Source organism: Myotis yumanensis, unplaced genomic scaffold (genome assembly GCF_028538775.1).
Source record: "Myotis yumanensis isolate MYYU_CA2020_CCGP unplaced genomic scaffold, mMyoYum1.0.hap1 SCAF_8, whole genome shotgun sequence".
In the NCBI taxonomy this organism is placed as follows: domain Eukaryota; kingdom Metazoa; phylum Chordata; class Mammalia; order Chiroptera; family Vespertilionidae; genus Myotis; species Myotis yumanensis.
This window is the reverse complement of record NW_027223759.1, coordinates 73,290,879-73,318,160: the sequence shown is the minus strand read 5'-3', so window position 1 is coordinate 73,318,160 and position 27,282 is coordinate 73,290,879. Positions and strand designations below refer to the sequence as shown.

Below are 27,282 nucleotides of genomic sequence, written 5' to 3'. Positions count from 1 at the left end.
TTTTGTGTGTGCTTGTATTCTAGTAGAGGGAACAAGGAAGATAATCATCTTAATGCAACATGTAATAAGATAAATTTTTCCTGCTGATAATCTGAAGAATTCACATGTATTTTGATATGAGAAATGAAGCAGGAATAGATGGAAATCAAATGGTGGGAGATATCTTGACAGACTTTAATCCCCTGTTTTCTTGACCTGTAGATTTTCTCATTTGGAGAAGCCACAGGGTTCTCAGGTTGGGATTTGTGACTCAATGTAGCATAGGCTCAGTTAGAAGGACAAGCCATCATGAATGTATGATGAGTGCTTTTCCAACTTGTCATTTTAGTATGGAGCTTCCTGCTTAGGAAGGGAAATCTCATTTCCCTCATTCCCAGGCTCTTTCAGATTTCTCTTAAATGTTACCTTTTCCATGAAGTGTACTTGACCACCCAGTGGGAAATTACAGAGACCCCCTTCACGGCTTCCTCTCACTGTTTTTTGCCTTGGTTTTCTCCATGGGACTTAACACCATCCATAAAGGTTGGATGTTTATGTCTGTTTTATTTGTTGCTAAATCTCCAGTAATTAGCATCTGGCATTCAGTAGGTGCTCAAAAATATTTAATTAATGTATAATAACTTCAACTTATTGAGTAATTACTATATATCATGAACCATGGTAAATTACCTCCATATAATATCTCTAACCTTTGCAATGACCCTATAGCATAGACCATATTATTCCTAATTTATAGATGTGTAATTTAAGGAGTAGAGATATAAGAAATTTTGTATAAAGTAATTCTGGTGAATACTATATTTAGTTTTTCTCTTTTTAGCCTTTAATATTTTAAGTTTTTCCATTTTTAATCAGATGACTTTGGATTCCAAGCAAAAACTACATGTCCCTACTAACTCATTAAATATATACTTGAAATTCAGGAAGTGAAGAAAGTTGTCTAAAAGATGAAATTCCCATCCCTCCCCTTTCTTGTTTTTGAACTTTTTTATAACTCTATATCAAGAATGTCAATTTTATTGTCCCTCTTTAAATATAGACATGATATATTTAAAATATGACTCATATGAAAGCAAACTATTATAACCACAAAAATATCTGTCTGAAAAATTAAGCAAAACACTCATCATAGACCAGGAAGGAGACATGAGAAGTCATGCTATAGTTGTGGCTGATTTGAGGAAAGGGTGATACAAAGGAAAGAGATTTGCAAGAAAGGAGAGTTTGAAAATGTAGTTTTCATTTAACTTCCCAAATAAAAATGTCAGCATATTCTGTTTGATAGAAATAACACAGGAGTGAACAAAACAGAAAAAAGTTCACAATCCAGCCTAATAGAAAATTTGTGATTGGTGTTGATGCATGTCTGGATCTTTCTAATTTTACTCAAGTTCCACATATTGATCAACTGAGAAAATCAGTTCATCATCATAAAGTGCAGACACCAAAATTATTAATTTGCTTAGGTAGTCATAAAGGGGAGAAGGGAGAAGCTGAATGGAGGAGGTCCGGGTTTGGCTCAGTGGCTAAAGCGTCAGCCTGTGGCCTGAAGGGTCCCAGGTTCGATTCTGGTCAAGGGCATGTACCTTGGTTGCGGGCACATCCCCAGTAAGGGGATGTGCATGAGGCAGCTGATCGATGTTTCTCTCTCATCAATGTTTCTAATTCTCTATCCTTCTCCCTTCCTCTCTATACAAAAATCAATAAAATATATTTTTTAAAAAGGAAGGGAGGGGAGGGGAAAAGGGGAGAAGAAGAAAAGAAGGATGGTGTATTTGAATAGATTTGTTTAAGCATTATAATTTTTCCATTTGTCACAAGAAACTTTATATATTTTGTTCCAAAGCTTAGGGGAAAACAGACAACTGTTGACATTATATATCTAAAGGCTTAGGATGTCCAAAATAAGTAGTCTACAGTTGTCAGAATTCTGATTAAGCAATGTCTAATGAAATCATCTGTGAAATGAGACTGACTAAAAAATAAACATGTATTGCCTTATTTCCCTTAAATGCTGTTTTCTGGATCTCAAATTTAAGATTCCCAGCAGGTTTTGCAATGCACAGTAAAAAAGCAGGCTGTTGGCTTCCACATTTCTTTTGTTTACCCCTGATTTTGCTCAGAATTTCTGAATTATTTGATTGATTCATTTCTAGTTTACTCTCCCCCATTCTTTTGGCACATTAGTTTAGCATGTGTGCTCTCTAAAAGCATTTATAGAGCGCTTAATGTCTGATACTGGAGTGCATTCATAATGTTATAGCTCCTGCTCAGAAGGATTCAGTTGAGAAAGAACAAATGGTCTCCTTCCTTCCTTTTTTTAATTTTATTTTATAATCTCTTTACTGCTGGCTCATGGTTCTATAGGGTCTGATAACCCCTCATATACTTCTCAGTGATTGATGTTGTTCAATCTACCATTTTAGAGTCTTTGATTCTGTTTAAGAAACTCATTGGAATCAAGCCTCTGCGAATGAATAAAATAAGATCAAGGAACTCAAGAACATTTTATCTGTGTTGCCATCACCAGTCAATTGATGGGTAGTTTCTGTCTGAGGATTCTGATGATACTTCCAGGCTCTATGGGAAAGACAACCACGGCATCAGTCTTTTGTGGAAGTGTTCAAGATGCATAGGAGTTAGTCAGGTGAAGTGAGGAGGTAAGGGGAGAATAATCCTGTAAGAGGAGAAAGCATGGGAAATAGAGTGTGGAACAGCATGGTGTATATGGAGCAAGAATGGGATGAGAAGTGTGGAAATGTAAGAATCTGGGTTTCTGGAGCCAAAAGTTTCAAAATACGAAGTTGTGAGACCTAAGAAAAAGGGGCCAGGCAGGGCGGTCTATGCTAGTTAAGAAGTCTGGGCTTTACTCAGTTGTTTAATCATCAGAAGGTTATAAGCAGGGGAGTGATGAGCTTGTTGAGCAGAAGGAAAATGATTGTATTTGAGTTTCAAAATGTGGTGATTGGGTCTAAATTGTTGTAGTGATGGCTTTGAGGATGTCAAAGTTCAGAAAACATAGACTGAATTTTTAGGATATTATCGCAATATTCTAAGAGATAGATTATTTGAGCCTGAAAAGGCATTGCTAGTAGAGATGAGAAAGAGAATGTAAATAAACATTTTACAGGAAAACTTGCAGATGGCAGGGAAGGAGGATGAAGGAAGGAGTGAAGCTTAGATGGATATTAAACAGTATAGGTGAGGTACCATGAAAATACATATAACAAAATGCTAAATGTTTAGACTAGATTTTAATATTATAGAACATTTGAACTACCTCTTTGTTAACTTTTTGTTGGGAAAGAAGTTCATATATATCATTTTAAAAACAAATGCATGTCTCCTATTTTTGAAGGATACTAGAAAATAAACTATGTAGGATATGATACCAATAAATATATTATCTTACATGATCTCTTTCTATCTATCTCTATCTATCTATCTATCTATCTATCCATTTATCTATAATAAGAATAATAGAGTCCATTATAAAAAATAAATATAGCACTGACTTATGAGCATGGTGATATTATTTATTTTCAAACTCAGGATACTTTTAAGAGTGAAAATTGGAGAGAGTGGGCAAAATAATTAAAGTTATTATAACTTTAAGAAATATTTATTTATCAAACAAGGTGTTTTATTTTATTTGTCTACATATTAGACAGTTATTTTAAAAACCTATTTTCAAAAATAAAATTTTAATAATAATTCTTTGTTAGAAATAAAAACAACTTAAAATAAGAAATAAATCCAGATAGGGCATTAGCACAGTAAGCATCAAGTGGAACTGTCCCTGGCAAGCAGGAGTATGGTTACCTGAACTTACAAATGCAGAAATGGACTTTATGTGCTAACTCCAGAGGAAATAGTTTCATTATCTCCCCTGTTGTTCATTCATTTTTGTTAGGAATCCAACAGTGACTACATGGATGTCTCGTGTCCACACATGGGCTCACACTCTAGAGGTTGTTATGTGAACCAGGGTTTTTATTTCTCAATTGTAATTCTAGCATTGTGTGCTCTGTCATTGCCCTAGGACAGGGGTGGGCAACCTTTTTGTGAGTGCGTGCCAAAACCAGCAAAATCTCTGACTCAAAATTCTTCTGCGTACCAACCCTAATTTTTTGAGAACATTTTATACCTACTTGATATCTCTTAAAGTGTACATATGTGAAGAACCTTGAAGAAATAATAAAATTCATTCGAGCGACAAAAACACAGTATATGATGATGAAAAATACATTTATTTTTTAATGTATACATGTACACTGATAGTCCGACAGAAAACTTTATGACTCCATTTGATATTATCAGTGGGACTTTTGCTGCTGCATCACTGATGACAGAGATTTTACATCAGGTTTATATTCCATGACCTTCAGAGATATGCATGAGCTACTACTTTCATCCATCAGGCTACTCCTATTAGGAGACTTAACAAAATTCATCACTGAGAACAAAGATTCACAAGCGTATGTGGATGAAACCAAAACACTGGTCGGATCTAGGAAGGCAGGGAGAGTTAAGGCAGAGGCATAGAAATTGCTCTTCCCCTCTCTCATCAATCCATGTCTATGGTCTTTAAGATAACTTGTTATGTAAAATTATTTATTTATCTAAGATGCACCTACACTGGATTTATCTGAAAAATTAAAAAGTCGATATTAAGAAAAAAATTGTAAATGGAAGATTATAAGAGAGGGTTTCGAGTGCCAGCAAAAGTTACTGGCGTGCCATGTTTGGCACACGTGCCAGGAGTTACCCACCCCTGCCCTAGGAGAAGGTACTGGCTGGCTCTGACTGTGGTAGAACATTCTGCTGGTTAGGAAAGTGACAAGATAGGAACATACCCTAAGGATATACTAGATACATTTTGCCATTTGGAGAGTACCAAAATATCAGGGTCCATTTTAGGGGAAGAGCTGATCAAGCCCCAGGGGGAAAATGACTGCATTTCAACTATCTGAGTTTCAAAATGTGATAATTGGGGTCCTCATAATTGGTAATTTTTTTAATTTAAAAATATATGGCTAAGGTGGTAGAGGCAAGAACAGAACTTTTGGCTTCTGGTCTTTTGGGGCAAGTGGGAATCTCTCTGTTTCTCATTAGCCTATACCTTTTCTTAGCAGCCTTTGCCTTAGGTATTTTATTTACCCTTCAAAAATAGTTATTGTGGAGAAGAATAAAAACTTCCCGTGCCCTTTTAGTATTTGGTCTCATTATTAAATAGAGCAAATACTTTAGAGTCAGCCAAATGTTCCTTAAAGTTTAGACATACTAATACCCCCTGAGTGTCAAATTACTCAAGTCACCTTTTCTGGTTAGGAATAATCTTGTGGAGTTTGTGACAGTATAGTAATCAGGATTAAATGAGGTGTTCCAATTAAAGCCCCAGCACCATGTTTGATAAATAGTAGGTGAGCAATAAATGGCAGCTGGAATTGAAAAGGAAGAAATGAAAGGTGTCATGTTGGTAGGGCCAGCTTTCGAGAAAACTATCACAGAGGCTCTTCATTCTCCATTTCAGCCTCCATCCCAATCCTCCCCCCAATTCCCCACCATCTCCTATTACCAGTACTTGGGGCTCTCATTACACCATTATACTCCTTTCCTGTCTCCCATTAGCATATTGTGTTCCTGATTTACCTTCCTCATCCCCTTCCTCTTAGACCTCCAAGTCCCATGATTAATGGTTTTGTTGCCTGCCATATCTAACCATGAAAAAGTTCTGTCAATGTAATTTATGCCAAAACATTAAAGACTAAAATCATTTTAATACGCTAGTCTTGCACACAGGTCTGTTTTAGTGAAGGTGTCAACATCATAACCTAAGAGTAAAAGTGCAAAACTTAAATTGGGAACATCAGTAATAGGGAGAGAAGACATCTTTTTAAAGAGAGGAACTCGAAGATGGCGGCGATATAGGCAGACGCGTCCCAGGTCTTGTCCCGGAGCAAACGGAGTAAGCAGCTGAAACTAATAACACCCACCCCGAATTGGCAAATTTACTCAGCTGGTGAGACGGCTTGCAGCCTGGAAGGGCAGACCTCCCCTGGAAAGGTTAAAAACCAGGGATCTGGGCAGGAAAGTTTGCCAGACCTGAGCCCAGAGGGTCGGAGGGAGACCGCATGGCAGACAGCCGCGTCTCTTGGGACAGACACAGACCCTGACCAGGGTAAGGAGTTCCGCGGGTTTGCTGGCGCCAGGAGATTTGAGATTTGGATTTTGTGATTGCGGAGAACTGAGACTAAAGGGGGCATCCTGAGGAACTGATCAGACCGTGCAGTGCCCATAAGAGAGGAGCGTTTCCCAGACCATGCAGTGCTGGTAAGAGGAGCGTTTCCCAGACCGGTAAGAGGAGCGTTTCCGCGGCCGGCCGGCGTTTGTCTGTTTCTTTGTTTTCACTGAACCCTGCTCATAGGACAGTTCGGATACAGACACTCACCTGTGCTGAAGAGAGGGTGAAGGTGCAGACGAGGGGAATCTGGGGAGAGGCTGAGGAAAGAGGGGGAGCCGGAGGAGGTGGCAGCGAATTGAGTGCTGAGACCCCCCTGGGCCCAGGACTGGGGCAGCCATTCCTCCAGAGGGTGGAATTCCTCCCCCCAGCCCCCCAGGCAAGGAGCACAGCCACACCCAGATTCCACCCTGTATGAGATAAAGGACTAAAACAAGCTGATTAGTCCCTGGGAGTTACCAGGGTCTGGCCTATAGAGGGATTTTCAGTCCCACCAACAACACAGAGCAGGGTAAGGATTAAAAAAGGATAGAGAAGCTGTATAGCCTCAGAGGCCAACCCAAAAACACTGCCACCCAGAGGTTGAGCCACAAACTGACTCTTAGGGGAATACAAATTAAGGCAGACTGGATCACAAATACGGCCTGCTTTAAAATCAGGACTGTGATTTACAACACGGAGGAACAGTGTAATGCAGGCAACACTCTCCTAAATACCTGGCAGGACCAAGGCGAACCAGGCTGAAGAGTAGAAGAACCGAAAGACCATCACTACTGCAAATTTTTTCTTTTTCTTTTTCTTTTTAATTTTTTCACCTTTTTACTAAGAAACCAATTTTTTTTTCTCTTTTTCTTCTTTTTCCATCACCTGATTTTACCCTTTCAATTACCACATTTTTATTTTTAACCAGTATTATTACTCCTACCATTTTACCATTTTTTAAAGTGCCATTTTATTTTCTCTTTATTTTCTTTTGGGATTAGTGTTCTCCATTCTATTTTCATCGTTCCTTTAGCATTAATTTTCCCTATCTCAATTCCACCTCTTTGCTAAAACCCTCTTCCTTACTTTTCCCCTTTTGGTGTCCTGTTTCTCTTACCCTATTCCTGCTCCAGACCTTCCCAATTCCCTCTTTTTACCCCCTGTCTAATTCCACCCTACTTATATATCCTATTTCCAATCTACTGCTCTAAATCCTTATACACCTATTCTTTATCCTTCTTCACTTTCCAACCATTTTTTTTTCTCTCTTATCTTTCTATTGTTTTCTTGATTGTTGAATATATTGGGCTTTTTTTTTTTTTTTTTTAAATTTGTTTGTTTGTTTTGTTTTGTGTTTTTTCTTCTTTTTTAGGACTGGTTGTGAGGTTGTTTTTCTTTTTCTTTTTCTTTTTCCTTTTTTTTTCTGCTGGTTTTTCCCTTCCCTCCCCCACCCCACCCCAGCTATTTTTGTGCTTCTGTTTTCCCTTACCCCTCTGGATATTATTGGTGGTTTGTAGTTTGCATTCATCTCCAGGGATCTGTTGCTGGAATTTGTTGAGATTAGTGGCAGTTCTATTGGAGTTTGCTCCTCATACGGGGAGTCTCTTCCCCACTTCTACTTCATTCTCTTTTTTCGCTCTCTTTTTTCCCCCCTCTTTTTTCCCAATTCTATTTTTGCACTCCTTTTTTGTTTGTTTTTTTCTTATTTTTCTTTTCTGTTCTCTCTTTTATCTTCTTCTCTTCTTTCTCCCTTATCCCCTAATTCTCTTAATTCGGTTGGTCACCTTTATTTGGAGTTATTAATATTGTGAATATACTTGTGTTCAGTGCCTGGTACGTTGTGCCTTGCTCTGTTGTATTTTGTGCCTTTAAATCAACGCAGCAGATCCAAGCAACAGCAGCCCCCTGATCACCGCAGCCTCCTGATCACCACAGCCTCCTGATCACCACACCCTCTGTCTGTGGAACAGCAACTGTACGTGAAGCCTCCCCCCACCAGCCAGAAGAGCCAACACAGCTGTGAACAACACCCACCAGAGGAGCTGCTGCCAACTGGAAAGCAGCTGCTACCGCAACCGTCTGAGCAGCAACCACAACCCAAGGAGCCCCTGCCACCCAGGGAGCAGCCACTGAACACCTCAACATCTACATATGTCAGCGAGATCAAACATGGGTAGGCAAAGAAACCCCCAAAGGAAAGAAAAGGAGGACTCGCCAGAAAAGCAGCTAAGTGAGACAGAGATATGCAACATGACGGAAAAAGAATTCAGAATAAGGTTCCTAGAGTACATGCACCACATGTTCAAGAAGCAAGAAGAAACAGATGAAAAACTCAACTACTTATGCAAGAAGCTAGAAGAAACAGATGAAAAAATCAACAACTTAAGTAAGTCCCAAGAAGAAATGAAGAGTGACATAGCTTCAATAAAAAACTCCATTGAAAGTATCAACAGTAGACTGGGAGAAGCGGAGGACCGAATTAGTGAATTAGAAGACAAGGAAGCAAAACACACTCAAACTGTACGGCAAATGGAGAAAAAAATTAAAAGACAGGAGGAGAGCCTAAGGGAGCTTTGGGACAACATGAAACGAAACAACATACGAATAATAGGGGTGCCAGAACAACAGAAAGATGAACATGGATTAGAAAACCTATTCGAAGAAATAATATCAGAAAACTTCCCTGAGGTGGGGAAGAAAAAAGTCACACAAGCCCAGAGAGTCCCAAACAAGGTGAACCCGAAAAGACCCACACCAAGACACATCATAATTACCATGGCAAATGTTCAGGATAAAGAGAGAATCTTACAGGCTGCAAGAGAGAGACGGAAAGTAACATACAAGGGATCTCCCATTAGATTATCAAATGATTTCTCAACAGAAACACATCAGGCCAGAAAAGAATGGACGGAAATCTACAAAGTGATGCAAAGCAAAGGACTGAATCCAAGAATACTCTATCCAGCAAGGCTATCATTCAAAATTGAAGGGGAAATAAGAAGCTTCACAGACAAAAAAGGGCTAAGGGAGTTTATCACCACCAAGCCAGCCATGCAAGAAATGCTAAAGGGACTGGTGTAAAAAGAAGAAATATCAAGCTCAGAAAGAAAACAGCCACACACACACACACAAAAAGAAATGGCTACAAACAAATACCTTTCAATAATAACTTTAAATGTAAATGGACTAAATGCTCCAACCAAAAGACATTGAGTGGCTGAATGGATAAAAAAACATGACCCATACATCTGCTGTCTACAAGAGACCCACCTCATTAGAAGGGACTCACACAGACTGAAAGTGAAGGGATGGAAAAATATCTTTCACGCAAATGGAAAGGAAAAGAAAGCTGGGGTAGCAATACTTATATCTGACAAAGTACATCTCAAAGTGAAGGCCATAACCAGAGATAAGGAAGGCCACTTCATAATACTAAAGGGATCAATACAACAAGAAGATATAACCCTGGTAAACATATATGCACCCAATGCAGGAGCACCCACATACATAAGAAAACTTCTGGAAGATATCAGGGGAGAGATCGACAACAATACAATCATAGTAGGGGACTTTAATACACCACTGACATCACTGGATAAATCCGCTAGACAAAAACTCAGCAAAGAAACAGCAATCCTAAATGACTCACTAGATCAGATGGACTTAATTGACATCTTCAGAACACTTCACCCCACAGCTGCGGAATATACATTCCTCTCAGGTGCTCATGGGACATATTCAAAAATAGACCACATATTGGGTCACAAGCAAAGTCTCCACAAATTCAAGAAGATTGAAATCATAAAAAGCTTCTTCACAGACCACGATGGCATAATGTTAGAAATAAACTACAATAAAAACAACCCAAAATACTCAAACACTTGGAAGCTGAATAGCATGTTATTAAATATTGATTGGGTTACCGATGACATCAAAGAAGAAATTAAAAACATCCTGGACACTAATGACAATGAAAACACAACAATCCAAAACCTCTGGGACACAATGAAAGCAGTCCTGAGAGGGAAGTTTATAGCTCTACAGGCCTATCTCAAAAAACAAGAAAAAATGGTAGTCAATCATCTAACTCTACAACTCAAAGAATTAGAAAGAGAGCAACAAGAAAACCCCAGAGTGAGCAGAAGGAAGGAGATAATAAAGATTAGAGCAGAAATCAATGAAATAGAGACCAAAAAAACAATACAGAAAATCAATGAAACCAAGAGCTGGTTCTTTGAAAGGATAAACAAGATTGACAAACCCCTAGCCAGGCTCACCAAGAAGCAAAGAGAGAGGTCCCAAATAAACCAAATCAGAAATGATAGAGGCGAAATAACAACAGACCCCACAGAAATACAAATGATTGTTAAACAATACTACGAGCAACTCTACTCCAACAAACTGGACAACCTGGAGGAAATGGACAAATTCCTAGAAAAATACAACATTCCAAAACTCAATCAGGAAGAATCTAAAAACCTCAATAGGCCAATAACTATGGAAGAAATTGAAGCAGTCATCAGAAAGCTTCCAGCAAACAAAAGCCCAGGGCCAGACGGCTTCACAGGGGAGTTCTACCAAACATTCAAGGAAGAACTAAAACCTACCCTCCTCAGACTACTACAAAAAATTCAAGAGGAAGGAACGCTTCCAAGCTCATTCTATGAAGCCAGCATCACCCTAATACCAAAACCAGGTAAAGACATCACAATGAAAGAGAATTACAGGCCAATATCCCTCATGAACATAGATGCCAAAATCCTCAACAAAATCTTAGCAAATCGGATCCAGCAGTACATCAGAAGGATCATACACCATGACCAAGTAGGATTCATCCCAGAGATGCAAGGATGGTACAACATCCGTAAATCAATAAATGTGATACATCACATAAACAAATTGAAAGAAAAAAACCACATGGTCATATCAATTGATGCAGAAAAAGCATTCGACAAAATCCAACACCCATTTTTGATAAAAACTCTCAGAAAGGTGGGAATAGAAGGATCATACCTCAACATAATAAAAGCCATATATGACAGGCCCACTGCCAACATCATACTCAATGGACAAAAACTAACACCATTTCCCCTAAGAACAGGAACAAGACAGGGATGCCCACTCTCACCACTCCTGTTCAACATAGTACTGGAAGTATTAGCCATTGCAATTAGGCAAGAAGAAGGAATAAAAGGCATCCAAATTGGAAAAGAGGAAGTAAAACTGTCCTTATTTGCAGATGACATGATATTATACATACAAAACCCTAGAGACTCCATCAAAAAGCTACTAGACTTAATACATGAATTTGGCAATGTAGCAGGATACAAAATTAACCCCAAGAAATCTGAGGCATTTCTATACACCAACAGTGAACTTTCAGAAAGGGAGATCAGAAAAACAATCCCATTTACCATCGCACCAAAAAAATTAAGATACCTAGGAATAAACTTAACTAAAGAGGTTAAAGACCTCTACTCAGAAAACTACAGGACGTTGAAAAAAGAGATAGAGGAAGACATAAACAGATGGAAGAACATACCATGTTCTTGGATTGGTAGAATCAACATCATTAAAATGTCCATACTACCCAAAGCAATCTATACATTCAACGCACTTCCCATTAAAATACCAATGGCCTTCTTCAAAGATCTAGAACGAACTCTCCAAAAATTCATCTGGAATAAAAAAAGACCCCGAATAGCTGCAACGATCCTGAGAAAGAACAAAGTAGGTGGGATCTCAATGCCAGATATCAAGCTGTATTACAAAGCCACTGTTCTCAAAACTGCCTGGTACTGGCACAAGAACAGACATATAGACCAGTGGAATAGAATAGAGAGTCCAGAAATTAGCCCGAACCAATATGCTCAATTAATTTTTGACAAAGGAGGCATGAACATACAATGGAGCCAAGATAGTCTCTTCAATAAATGGTGTTGGGAAAATTGGACAGACATATGCAAGAAAATGAAACTAGACCACCAACTTACACCATACACAAGAATAAACTCAAAATGGATAAAGGACTTAAATGTACGACAGGAAACCATAAAAATTCTAGAAGAATACAAAGGCAACAAAATCTCAGACATATGCCAAAACAATTTCTTCACTGATACAGCTCCTAGGGCAGTTGAAACTAAAGAGAAACTGAACAAATGGGACTACATCAAAATAAAAAGCTTCTGCACAGCAAAAGAAACCATCAACAAAACAACAAGAAAACCCACCTCGTGGGAAAACATATTTGCCAACGTCATATCGGATAAGGGCTTAATCTCCAAAATTTATAGGGAACTCATACAACTTAACAAAAAGAAGATAAACAATCCAATCAAAAAATGGGCAAAGGATCTAAATAGACACCTTTCAAAAGAGGACATTCAGAAAGCCAAGAGACATATGAAAACATGCTCAAAGTCACTAATCATCCGAGAGATGCAAATCAAAACAACAATGAGGTACCATCTCACACCTGTCAGAATGGCCATCATCAACAAATCAACAAACGACAAGTGCTGGAGAGGATGTGGAGAAAAAGGAACACTTGTGCACTGCTGGTGGGAATGCAGACTGGTGCAGCCACTATGGAAGGCAGTATGGAGGTTCCTCAAAAAATTGGAAATGGAACTCCCATTTGACCCTGTGATCCCACTACTAGGAATATATCCCAAGAAACCAGAAACACCTATCAGAAAGGATATATGCACCCAGATGTTCATAGCAGCACAATTCACCATAGCTAAGATCTGGAAACAGCCTAAGTGCCCATCAGTAGATGAATGGATTAGAAAGCTGTGGTACATCTACACGATGGAATACTATGCTGCTGTTAAAAAGAAGGAACTCCTACCATTTGCAACATCATGGATGGAACTGGAGAGCATTATGCTAAGTGAAACAAGCCAGTCAATGAAGGAAAAATACCACATGATCTCACTCATTCATGGATAATAAAGACCATTACAAACTTTTGAACAATAATAGATACAGAGGCAGAGCTGCCTCAAACTGATTGTCAAACTGCAGTGGGAAGGCCAGAGAGAGTTGGGGGGCAGGAGGGAGGGGAGTAAGAGATCAACCGAAGGACTTGTATGCATGCATATAAGCATAACTAATGGACATAAGACACTGGGGGGTAAGGGAGGGTAGTGGTTTGTCAAGGGCGGGGGGGGGAAAAAGGATACTTATGTAATACCCTTTGTAATACTTTAAGAGGAAAATAAAAAAAAAAAAAAAAAAAAAAAATAAAGAGAGGAACTCAATAATAATAAAAACGAACAGCTGACATTTATTGGGTGCCGACTCTATCTTGCACTGTGCTTTATATGCCTTGCCTCACGTAACACTCACAACCAATAAATTATGTGCCATCATTGCTATTTTTGTGTTGAGGAAATTACAGCTTAAGAGGTAAAGCAAATTGCCAAAGGTCATATATACCTAGTAAGTGAAGAAAAAAGGTTTGGGACTCAAATCCATTCCACTTACCACCATCTCTCTCATGCAATCACTTACAGTCTAAATTTTCATCAGGACAGGTATCTATTTCTCTTCTTGTCATCATTTGCTAGAGCCTAGGACTGTGTCTGGCACATAGTCAACAATCAATTAATAGTTGATGCATAAATTAATGACTAAATATCAATTCCACTAAAACCTCCTATCCATTTACCTCTTTGGTATCAATCTCTTTCTTGGAGGCTGTGCCTTGCCCAGTATTTCAGAACTCTGAACTGCTCTGCTTCCTACATTATACCTCCATCTTTCTGTCCTCTCTACATGGAGTTCCTTCCTCATTTCCCCAGAAATCTCTGGGCTAACTTCTACTTACCCTATAACACAGAAATCAGGAGTAGTCTTTCTCCATGAAGCTTTTATCTCTTTAGCCTCTTCCTATCCTCTCCCTCACTGTCTCCTTTCCTCTTCCCACCTTAGCCCAGACAGGGTTCTCTTCCACTAGACCACAGTCTGACATATTTTTGTATCCTTTTTTATACCTGACATATTTTGCATATAACATATATTTTGGTATGCTTCTTTCCTAGCCTAATTTATTCTAAGGTACATATTCTTTTATATTTTAACATAATGGGGATACATTTTCCAGTTAATGATATCTTAAAATTATAATTAACTTTTTTTCTGACACTAATACAAAAGGAAGGATTGATTACATCCTCTGATCAATGGCATCATAGATTAAATGTAATACAATAATAGATATTGAATAAGTGTTATATGAATGAATGAATGAATGAATGAATAACAATCATAGCCTTCCTCAAATTACATTATTATTCCTGCTTACAACCTAGCTGTTCTGCATCATAGACAATGTGGCAGGGAAACAATTGAGCATTATTCTTTATACATGCTGGACTTCCCTAGTAAAACTAAGACAAATAAACTAGCTGAAATTATTCTTAATCATTTCTTCTTGGACCAATGTGATCTGTTTCCTATGCTTATATTGTAGGTGAAATTGATCTTCAAATTCTCTCCAAAGTGCAGGATCAATTCCCAGGAGTTCATATTAACAATGAAGTTGTTGAACCAAGTGCTGAACAAATTGCTAAGTACAAAGGTACCTGTAACCCATGGGGCTTTATGTCAGATTCTATCCCGAAAGGCTTATCATCCCAAATGTGTCCCTTTAATCATTAACAGATTGTTATTGTAGTATGTTCTTAGTAAGCTTAATGGGAGAGGAACTTAAGCAATTTGTTTCCTTGGCAGGGATAAACACCTCAGAATATGAACAGTGAATAATTAAACTTTTTTACTTACAGACTTTCCATCCATTCACTGGCCACCAATTACTGTTTTTGATGTTTATTCTTAGAGACAGAGTTATCAATTCATTCAGAAGTATTTAATCAGAATCTCTGTCCTTAAAGATCTTAGGATTAATAGGTTATAGTAGAAATCTGCAAACTTTTTCTGAAAAAGGCCAAGAAGTTGTAAAATTTTAAATTTAGAAGGCCACAGAATCTGTCACAACTAATCAACTCTACCATAGTAACACAAAGGCTATCATAGAGAATACATAAACTAATGCCTGTGGCTATATTCCAATAAAACTTTATTTATAAACACTAAAATATGAATTTGTTATTATTTTCACATATAACAAAATAGTATTCTTATTTTGATTTTGTTCAGTCATTTAAATGTGTAATGGCATGAGATATAAAAGACAGAGGCATGGAGTCAGGAAGTAAAATCCTATGTTTTTAGCTTGCAGTTCATTTAAAAATAGGTACTGGGCCAGATGTGGTCCATAGCACCATATTTGCTGACTCCTGGGTTACAGAATCATATCACCTGTTTTATATCAGTTTTCCATCGATAAAACCCATGAGTTGATTCCCTATTAATACTGAGATAATATAACCTATATTTGATCAGGGTCCTCCTAATTATTTCTTATTGACTTTTTCTTTCATCTCTAAATTCATTTAATACTAGAAAAAAATTACTATGAACTCTCTGGTCTTCCAGAGCTATATAAAAAGGAAAAATGTGTTTTATATTTGTTATGTGTATAACATTGATTGCATTAAAATTCTAAGTGGAAATAGGTTCCACATTTGCAATTAAAATAGATTGTGTGCCACCTCTTTTCTGTATTTTAGATTTTGTAGCCAAGTCATCAAACCTTGAGAACATAAAGTTTGCTTGGCATAAGGAGACATCATCTGAATATCAAAATAGAATGATGGAGAATAAAGAACTTCAGAAGTGGGACTTTATTCATATGATTCAGGTAAGAAGTATTTATTGTTACAAATGCTCACAAAGGAGATTTTTCAGAAATGTATATATGAAGAGTGCCTACTATTCTAACTTTAAAAAGAAAAATGAGAATCTGATTTTATAAGTGAGCATATTCATATTGAGGATAAAGATGTTGATAATACTAAGAAATTCTCTGTAACATTAAAAATGCCAGTTTTCTCTACTCAAAATACTTCCAGACTTACTGATTTTTTTTTTCACTATTGGCTTAATTAATTTTCATAGGACTGAAAGTTCATAGATAGATCTGAGGACAGTAGATTTGAGGACTGCAGAGTGTTACATATCCTAACACAGTTCTCCAGTAACTCTAATGATCTAGATCAGTGGTTCTCAACCTTCCTAATGCCGCCACCCTTTAATACAGTTCCTCATGTTGTGGTGACCCCCAATTTTATTGTTACAAATTGAACATAATTAAAGCATAGTGATTAATCACAAAAACAATATGTATTTATATATGTGTTTTCCGATGGTCTTAGGCGACCCCTGTGAAAGGGTCGTTCGACCCCTAAAGGGGTCGCGACCCACAGGTTGAGAACCGCTGATCTAGATGGACCAACATCTCAAAGTTTTTCTGAATCCTCCTGCTTTTGCCTTCTGTTGATGAACTGGGTAGTGTGCATGTGACAAAAGGGGCAGGTTAGATGATTCCTCTGGTTACTGAAGTGTTATTAATACCAGTTAGTCATTCAGTAGGAATTTATTTCCATGGTCCAGCACTGGCAGTAAAGGGGGTAACTATTCAGTAGATAGTATGGAGACATATTTCCACTGCTCTTTCTGGATACCATATGGTTGTATAGGCATCTCTTAGAAGATGTGTATATCTTAGAAATACCACAATTAATAACAACACGTTTCTTATTTTCTATAGTCCACAAGAACAGTTACTCCAAAAGAATAAACTTAAAATTGGCATATTCAAGCAATCCTACAACTCTGCTCTCTTACCTGACAAGATCCTTTACCTGTAAGGGAGTGCCCAGCGAGCCTATGATACTTCTCTATTGGACTTGCTTCCCACCTCCTCATACAACTATTTTATACCTCCCTCTCTCCCCTACACTTCCTGTAGCCCTTATCTCACCACTCATTCCCAACCAATGGCTCACTTCATAGTGTATAGGGAAAAGAGAAACCATCAGATGGAAACTCATCTTTCTTCACCCTCCAAATTTACAAACAAAGCTGCAACATCCCCAAGGGGTCCCGGATTGCGGGAGGGTGCAGGCCAGGGCGAGGGTCCCACTGGTTCATGATCGGGGCTGGGGAGGAACACAGGAGGTTGGCCAGGGGAGGGACTGCGGAAGGGCTCCAGGGCATGTCCGGCCCATCTCGCTCAGTCCCGATCAGCTGGACCCCAGCAGCAAGCTAACCTACCAGTTGGAGCGTCTGCCCCCTGGTGGTCAGTGCACATCGTAGTGACTGGTCAGCTGGTCAACTGTCTGCCCCCTGGTGATCAGTGCACGTCATAGGGAGCGGTTGAGCAGTCTTAGCATATCATTAGCATATCACGCTTTGATTGGTTGAATGGATGACCGGATGACTGGACACTTAGCATATTAGTCTTTTATTATATAGGATGGGTAGACTGACTCTTAGCATCTTGTGACCAAGCATGTAACTTCATGCATTATCCAATTCTTTCCTAGAGAATCTGTTGACATCAGAGCTTTTCACATTTTCTGTGTTTTAAAAAAAGCATCTGTAAGCACATGGTGAAGCTAGTACAAAGGTACAAAGGGCTTAATTTTAAAGATACATTCCATGAAATGGAGTCTGTGTTTATGGTGCCAGCACCATTTTCTCCCAGAAAATTAAAAGGCACCAAATATGGAGTAAGCCTAGAAGCATCGCCTCCACGTGGAGCAGAGACTGAAGTGTCTCCAGCTGTAGATGTCAGTGTTAGTAAAGCCAGAAAGTGTAAATTTAAAACCATTTGGCACTAGTTGAGCAAATAAAAGTTTCCCTTTTCCCCAAAAAATGTTTATTCTATCTCTCCATATAACATTTTTACTTTTTAGGTTTCTTATGTGTTTTGTTCAGTAAAATCCACTCCACTTGAAAATCAAACTTTCTAGTGAGTATCTGGTCTAAGCACACAAAGATGTTGACATAGAAAAGTGTCTCATGTCTCTTTTCCTTCATTTCTAGATGCTGTATTATGTAAAAGACATCCCAGCTACCCTGAAGTTCTTCCACAGTCTCTTAGCTCCCAGTTCTAAGATTCTTATTGTTCTTGTGTCAGGTAAGTTATCTTTATCCAGCCTGGATAGACCACAGTAGTGCGTATATGTATGGAGGCCTGTGTTTGAAGGCCATATGAGGCAAGGCCTTCACAACAGCCCCCAATTTAGGGGGTCTCCTGGCATTAAATGTCTATTTACTTTTTGCTCCTGAGAAAAATTTTTATCTATATATAAATTCTTTTTATATCACATAGAGCAAATGCAACTGTTAGTAACTTTTTTAATGAGACTAAAAATACTAAATATTTCTGTTTGCTCCTTTGTTTCCATTGAATGTCTCTCTCTTTACCCTCTGTGATGTTTATTAATAAATAAATAAAGGTTAAACTATTTGGGGTACCATCATATTCGGCTAATTTGCATTTCTAGAGCCATTATCAATACCATTCATTATAGGTTTTCTCAAATAACTATTAAAAATAGTTCACTTGTTTTGTTTTATGTGCTTTATTTTCCAAATAAGGCATTTGATCCTCTCCTGTTGCTTCCAGGGATATAATAAGTACCACACAAAGAGCATAAGTATACATGTTAGCAAACGAGACATTGTAATTGTTGAATTCATTAATTCATAATTTCTTTTATTTGTCAATCTTTATGGACTGTCCATGCAGTGCAAGGCAAGTTAATTGTAGGTACAAAATAGTTTCTATCTTCTTAAGCTTATACCAGACCCCGTACTCAAAAATCCATGTCACAAAATTCATTTTTTCTTAAATATGAAGAATGGCTTTAAGGATGATAAACATGGTTGTTAGCCTTAATCCAGGGTTTGAACTCATGTGGCAGTCTGGCAGGTGAGCCCTCCTGTACACAACCTCTTCCCCAAGGGAACATTTTGATATACTATTTACCTCTGGTTAGTTAAAAATACTCATTTAACTGGGAGAGTTCTGTCTTCCTATTTAGAAGTGCTTATGTGAACTGGATGCTTCATGCTAATCTCTCTCTAAATAAGGACACTTGGGTAAAGCACTTTGTTCTACACTTATCAATTCAAAAGTAAACTTAATTATCAACATAAAAGCAGCCTATTTTTGACAATCTGTATCCATAGTACAGAAAAACTGTTGTAGACAGGAACAGCAATTCATCCAGAAGTCATATGTTTGATTTTAGAACATATTGAATATCCATAGACGACCCACTCTTACTTATGTTCGGTTTATTCTTAAATATTTTCAGAAGTAAAGTATCTGAGTGTCAAGGGGCAGCTTTCTATGAGTAAATGTCTGCAAATAAGAAAAAGACAGCCTGTTTAGCAAGTGGCATGAGCAGTCTACAAGCAACTGAGAATTGACTAAGTGTCCTTATGGATACAAGATTCTGCTGGCTATATCACGAATCAGTTAATATAATCCATGGTATATTGGCATCAAGAAATGTGCAAACCAAAACAGGCCCAGTGAAACATATGATGATACATTAGGCAAGAATGCTGAGGCACTTCCTAGCAGTGTGAACTTGGTCTATGAATCTAAGTTTATTCAAGGGCTATTTCTGGATAATCATACCTACATTATTGCACCTATGCATATATGTGATTCATATGTACTATGTCTATATACTTTCATGGGGAAAATAAAAAAAAAAACTAAAGATTTAAAATCAGGTAGCTTTTTCTAAAGTACTTTAAGTCAAATATTATTTAGTCAGTGTGGTTTGATGGTGAAAATATTTTACCAACTTTTTCGTTTTGCAGTTCATAATTCTTCATTATGGCACACAGTATTGTAGATAGGTATATCTGTAGGAGGAAATATTGTTAATGGTTACTGATCCTAGTCATAAGCATGTAACAAATAATAGCTGTTGAATTCGTAAAGGGACTCTCATTACTTCCTTTCTTTACCATATACACTTCTTTTTTAGAAGATTTTATACAGCTATAGAAGAAATATATACATTTATTTTTAAAGAACCACTTAGCAAAAGGAAAAATGGGTTTAGATATTTTATTTTGGACTTTCCACTTCCCTCTTAAGGCTAAAAGTTATAGCTTTATTGCTTCTGTTTATCAGGAGAGTTATTAAGTATAAGTAAAAAATTAAAGACAAACCATCTTATGCAATATAGTTTCTTTTGCAGTTAAAGAAAATATTCCACCTTTAAGGGGAATAAAATTGTCATCAACTTAGTGTAACCTGAATGACTAATACTTAACTCTTAACAATCCAGAGAAAATGACTGAAGTCCTCACCCCAAGCCACTTGGTCATCTATCACTTGCTCTGTCATTCCTGAGGAAACCTGAGTCATGCTTCTGATGGTTGCCAGCCACTGTTTGCTCCAAACTTCTCACAGTTCAACTTTGGATTTCTTATGGCCAAACCTTGCATGTGCTGCAGCTACCTTTTTTGGTCATATTCTGCTTTACCCCAAACATGGGCATAGCTCTATTTCCTTCATTCACCAAAGCACTATTCTTTGATTTGGGGAGACGTTGACGTCTATGAGGAGGAAGAATAGCAGAAACAGAATTTAGTGTCAACGGCTCTCAGCCACTCTTTTCCAGCCTTTCTCTTGCTCAGTTGGGGCCCACTTTCCCTTCACCTAGTCATAACTTCTCTCAGACTTCACCCATATCCTCTTAGCTCAGTACTTTCTCTAAAATACCAACTCCTTACTTCCCCCTTCCATAGAGCAAACTCCCTTTTACTCCAGCTCTCTCACCTCGATAAATCTATGCACCTATAAATTTCTCTTATCAACAATAGATTTTCAACCAAGGTAAATTATATTGGCCACTTAGTGTATAGAAATGACTGCAGTTTCCTTTTATAATAATAGCAGCAATTGCTTTGTTGTATTAATACAGCCAATATAAATATATGGGTCAATGCTTAGAAAAATAGTCATGGTAAGTTTCCAACAGTGGAGACAAATTTAATCACAAGAAATGTCCAATCAGATTTATCTTATATCATTGTCAATCGACATGTATAGGATTGATCCACATTTTTATTTAGTCTTTTTTTTTTCATTTTCATTTCGAATCCCTGTCTGCCAGACCATTCTGTGGATAAAAAACAAGCTTGAGAAAGCTCTCCAGGGCATCTGAGGTGCCCAGTCAACTTCCCTCCTCACCCGTATATAAAAGCCATTGCCCTAACAGCCTTCTCAGCCCAAATTATAATTCCTCAAACCCCATTCTCCATACTTGTCCAATGAAAACATTCCTTAAACTCAAATATTGCCCTAAAACTTGGAACACCTACACCAAAATGATTCACATTAGGCTCTGTTTTTATCAGGTTTCTCATAGTCACTTTCTAAATGGAATCCACTTTATAATTATCTAGAAGTGAAGAAACCTGTTTGTATATTTCCTTGATTCCAGGGCAATATTGTCATTCATAGCGTCACTGCAATGAAGAAAACTGAGTGCTCATTGTAGACGGATTCCAAAAGCCTAAATCAAATTTCACCATTAAATTAAATGTCTAAGAGCACTCATCTAGCCATTGTCTTATCCAGGCAGATAAAGGTATGTCTGCATTAACATCTTGTTCTACGTGGTCATATTAAATATCACAGCTAAGGCTCTTGTCTGTCGATCTTAGTCACTGACCTGTTATTGAAAAGACAAGTTATTTCTTCTTAATAGACTGAGTTACTCAGTCATTTGAACACCATATAGATACTCATTTTTGCAGTTATTACATTAGAAGATAATGAAATATGGGGTCAGTTTCTAGATTCAATTATGCAGAGTACCTAGCTTGGCTAAGGATCCATGTGTGTTCAGCCATATTCAAAACACAGAATGCTCAGCTCCATGCTGGCTGCCCAGGGTGGTCATTGTGTACACTTGGTTCATTCAGCTTTTATTGAGCTCGGGGAGTAAGTCAGTGCTGGGCTCTGAAGGTTGCAAAGATTACTTTTCCTTTTCCTTTGAAAGGCTGCTCATTTAATGGAGGATCCAGACCAGACAGTGTAAACACTTTCAGCGGTGTGCTGAGTTTCCTATTAGAGGCATGTGGGGAGTTTAAGGAGAGTTCCTTGAGAGCAGGGGGCTCTGCCTCTTATTTCTACTCTCAGATCTTGCAAAGCCCTTGGCACCTAGAAGACACCCACTAAATGTGTTTGAATTGAACTGAATAATTGCTTATTATTTCTCCTTTATGTGATCCAAGCTACTTGTTCTGAATGTCCTTCCGAAAAACACAAGTAAATACCATGTTTTAGCTAAAACTTACCACACGATCGACATGGAATCAGACAGATAACATCGACAGTTCTGGAGATTTGAAGATAGGTTTAATAAACAGAAATAAAAGACTCAATAAAGAAGATTACATATTCACACACACACAGTCTACACATGGGTGGACAAAAGCAATGAAGGGTAGGCAAGTGGAACTAATGAGAAGAAAGAGAAATTGAAGTCAGAATTAAATGCCAGCATGTGCTGGTCAGCCCATTAGAGTACGTGTTGCTTGAGGGGAGAGAGAGACTTGCCTCTGTGTTGCTAAGGACCCATTACAGAGCTAGCCCATTTCATTTAACTATAACGAGCAGAAGTTCCTGATTATGAAGATAAAAGATTCGATTTGAAAACAAAAAGAAGAAAACTAAGAACAAAAGAGGTGTATCACACACTAAAATGATGTCAGCAACATGTTTTTCTGCAAATGTAGTAGCCTGGTATTAGTTGAATGAGTTGTTAATTAATATGCAATGTATCTGGTTAAGGGGGCTTAGCCAGAAGGAGGGCACTCAAGTTTTGTGTCCTTCCCTCTCCTTACCTGAATAAGGAAGGAGGTAAATCCTGTGTGTGATTTTTAATACAGCGGGAAAAAACAATCTGGTTTATTCCATGTTGAAAACAAAAGTAGCACCATATGCTGTGCCCACCGAGAGCCATTATGATAATGCATCCGTCAGAAAGTGTATAATTGCTCAGCTCAGAAAAGGCACCGAGTCACAGAACACTGACACCAGCACATTTTCTGCAATTAGTGTTTTGTTCTTTTTTCTCTGCCAGGTTGAAAAAATTATGATAACAGAGCCTCTCCTCAACCGCTGAAATATTTATGTTCTTATAAAGTCTTATTTGTAAGGCAAATTCTTTTTCGGGAAGATAATCTCTGTATTGGAATGAAAGATCTTTTAATATATACTCATGACCCTCATTTTTTTCCCATTGGACTGAGGTTTTATTGTTTTCTGCTTCATTCCAATTCCTAGAGCATATCCTGCGGTTATCACTTCCTCTTCTGAAATATAAGTAGAACATCAGTTATCTAGGCTATTTGTTATTTACTATTTCCTGCCTTGAATAGTCTCTTCTGTTTAGTTAAATCTGGGGACTTCAGCTTAGTCTGAGGATGAAGGTCAGGAGTGTTTGAGCATCCTGTGATTATATGCACAACTGTGCGGGTGTGTCTTGTTTGTGTACTTTTCCAGAGAGTCAGTTACTTTCATTAGGTCATAAAAGAGGTTTGGGAGCTGAAATAAATTCAAGCCTTTGAAATCTTCACTTTTAATCCTGGAAGTTCACAGAAAATACAGTTCTCTGTTATATTGCTTTGGCCAAGTCCAGCTTAATTATGTAACCCTTCAACAATGTTTACTATGTGCCAGTCATGTTCTAAGTGCCTTATTTTTTAAACTCAGTTAATCCCTGCAGAAATTCTGTGGGTAGATTCTATTATTATTCCTGCGTTACAGTTGGTAAAACTGAGGCACAGGTTCAAAAGTTTAGAAAGCGGAAAAGCCAGGCTTCATACTCAAGCAGTTGGGCATTAGTGTCCATCTTTAATTCACTGTACCATCTGTGTATGTAACAGCCATTATTACAGGCATGTATCAGAAGGTCCACAGATCGATTTTCATTTGTTTTGATTTATTCTAATCATCGATTTCTGAACAGCAAGTTTGCTTTTTCACAGTATCAAGATTATAACCAGTAGAAATTATCAAATTAATTTCATAATGTAATGTTCATTTATTTTGTAAGTACTTATTATACACCTGCTGTGTGCTTAGCATCGTGCAGTGATTCACTTAAAGTATCTCATTTAATACTTTCCGGTGCATTTGAGGTAAGTATGGTTGCTCCCATCTTATAAAACTGAGATTCTGGGAGACTAAATAACCAACCTCATCTCAATTATGAAATGTCAGAAGAATAGTCCAACAGCCTATGTCTCTCTCCCCTAGGCTTCTCTTGGCTTCTACATTAGGCTGGGTTTTCAAAAGTAAATGCAACAGATATTGCTAAAACATCCTCTAAAATTGGAGACAAAAACCTACAGAAATCCACCTAGCTATTGGCAGTCCAAAGTGGAATGTGGTAAATGGATAGACATGAGGCTTTAGTTTGAGTAAATCATTTATTGTGCTCTTTCTTTTGATTCCAGTTTTTACTCTTACATGCTTTCCTCTGAACTCAAAACAAACAAACAAACAACTGTCTTGCTTCTGTCACCACCTGGATGCCCAATAGGTATCTCAAATTTACATTTCTAAAATCACACCTGATGATACATTTAAAACTGCTTCTTTCTCATTCTTCCCACTTCCAATTAATGGCAATTCTCTCTTTTTAGGTGCTTGGGTTAAAATTATTGGGGTTATTACTGACTTCTTTGTTTTGTTTTTACTCACACCCAGTAAAGAAATTGTTGGCAAATGGCAATATATGTAGGAGTGTAACATAAAACATCCAACCACTTCTCATCACCTCCAAGCTCGCTGGTCCAAGTTCCCATCATCTGTCCCCAGGTTATTGGAGTCACCTGCTTACTGTTCTCCCAGCCTCTGTCCTTACGCCCCTATACTTGCTTTTCTTCTGTGTGGCCAGAGGGATCTTATTAAAATGCAAGTCAGGTTAAGTCACTCTAATGTCAATATGGAAGCCCCATTTGGATACTGAAATTTAAATAACCTAAGATGAATTATAACGTAAAATACATTTTCTCAGTCACACAAGCCACGATTAAAATGCTCCATAGCTACAAGTGGAATTCATTTAATTCCAATCTCACCAGCTTCCTAACTAGTTCTTAAACATGCCAAGAAAATGTTCCTGCCTCAAGCCCTTTGCAATTGCTCTTTCCGCATCCTGGAGTAATCTTCCCTCGTCTGGCAGCTGGCAGGCACCTGGGATCCAGGCTGGCTTCCCTCAGGCTGCCTGCAGGCACGCGGGGCCCGAGGCTGACTTCCCTCTAGCCCCTGCTTCATCAGGAAGGATGTCCGGAATGATGTCTGGAAGACGTCTGGTCTAATTAGCATATTACCCTTTTATTATTATAGATGGTTTGTCATGTCTTTGCTCAAATGTCATATCATAAGAGAGACTGTCTACATACAGTGGTTCTCAACCTTCTGGCCCTTTAAATAGAGTTTCTCATGTTGTGACCCAACCATAAAATTATTTTCATTGCTATTTCATAACTGTAATGTTGCTACTGTTATGAATCATAATGTAAATATCTGATATGCAGGATGGTCTTAGGCGACCCCTGTGAAAGGGTCGTTCAACCGCCAAAGAGGTCGCGACCCACAGGTTGAGAACCACTGGTCTACAGTCACCCTATATAAAACAGCAAACCATCCAACTCTTTGACCTTCCTTATTTTTGCTCTGATTTGTTATCATTTGCACTTAGTATCATCTGATATATGATATATTTATTTATTTAACTTTCTCCCTACCCTCAACCCCTCACTCCTTGAATAAAGCTTCACAAAGGCAAGGATATTTTTTAATTGACTATTCTATCCCAAGTATCTAATGCACTGCCTGGCAGGGTAGATAAATGAAAGAAAGAGTGAATGAAAGCATGACTATGTTCTCTCACAGGAACCAGTGCCTGGGACAAGCTATGGAGAAAGTATGGATCCCGCTTACCCCGGGATGACCTCTGCCAGTACATCACATCCACGGATGTCACTCAGATGCTAGACAAGTTGGAGATTAAGTATGAGTGTTATGACCTTCTGTCCACCATGGATATATCTGACTGTTTTATTGATGGCAATGAAAATGGAGACCTGCTTTGGGATTTTTTGACAGAAACCTGCAACTTTAGTGCCACAGCCCCACCTGATCTCAAAGCAGAAATTGTAAAAGATCTGCAAGAGCCTCAATTCAGTGTAAAGAAAGATGGAAAGGTTCTTTTCAATAACAGTCTGAGTTTCATAGTGGTTGAGGCATAAATATCAATCATGAGAAGAATGTATTCAAAAATTATATTTTAAAAAATGTGGATCATTTATGTCTGTATTAAGATTACAAATACATCTCATAATATAAATAGAGCATTGTTTCATATGTAAAATCTAGAAAATCCCAAGACATTCTTGGACTTCCACGTACAACCGTATATGAAATTGCTGGCCTTATCCTATATCTTCTCCAGTAAAGAGACTACCTGCAGGCTAAATACCACAAATGCTGGAAAAATGAGACAATTAAATTTTACTGGCTTGTTGACAATAAAATCCTTTCCATTTATTGATTGTACTGGATTTTCCTAGAACATCAATAAAGTATATACTATGGGTTCTTTAAATAATAGTAAAGTAGATGCTTATTGATACTTTGAACACTAAAAAAGTATATGTTTATTGATTTTTTCCCCCCTTTTGTGAACTATTTGTCTTTGTACATCCAACTATTATAGCTTCTATTTTATTTTTATTGATTACTAAAACAATAAGATTTCAGGGGATTTTCTGAAACTTATTTGATTTTCTTTATTTTAATTTTAATTATAAACACCCATGACCCTTATAAAATAGTACATCTCTTTATATAAGTAAATAATTGATTGTATAATAAATAAATAAATATATTTTTAAAGTAAGTAAGTTAACTATCACTCCATGTTAGAGACAAAACAAAAATAATGTCTTACTATTTTTTTACTACTAAAACAATTTTTTACTACTAAAGCACTCATGAACTCTCATTCTCCCAGGAATGAAGCCTTTAACACAGTATAATAGTCTCTCTCTTTCACAGTACAGAGCTACCACTTAATGCTGCATATAGT

The 27,282-nt window shown here is 37.7% G+C and overlaps 1 protein-coding gene across 1 annotated transcript in view; it reads left to right on the top strand.

Moving 5' to 3' along the window:
* Window positions 1-26,741, top strand: part of HNMT (histamine N-methyltransferase) — a 39,818-nt gene extending 13,077 nt beyond the window's left edge. The window contains exons 3-6 of the mRNA XM_070423464.1: window positions 14,706-14,813; window positions 15,865-15,995; window positions 18,185-18,278; window positions 26,088-26,741. Coding sequence (XP_070279565.1) covers window positions 14,706-14,813; window positions 15,865-15,995; window positions 18,185-18,278; window positions 26,088-26,443 — 689 coding nt within the window. The 3' untranslated portion in view covers window positions 26,444-26,741. The remainder of the gene's footprint in view (window positions 1-14,705; window positions 14,814-15,864; window positions 15,996-18,184; window positions 18,279-26,087) is intronic.
* The last annotated feature ends 541 nt before the right edge of the window (window positions 26,742-27,282 follow it).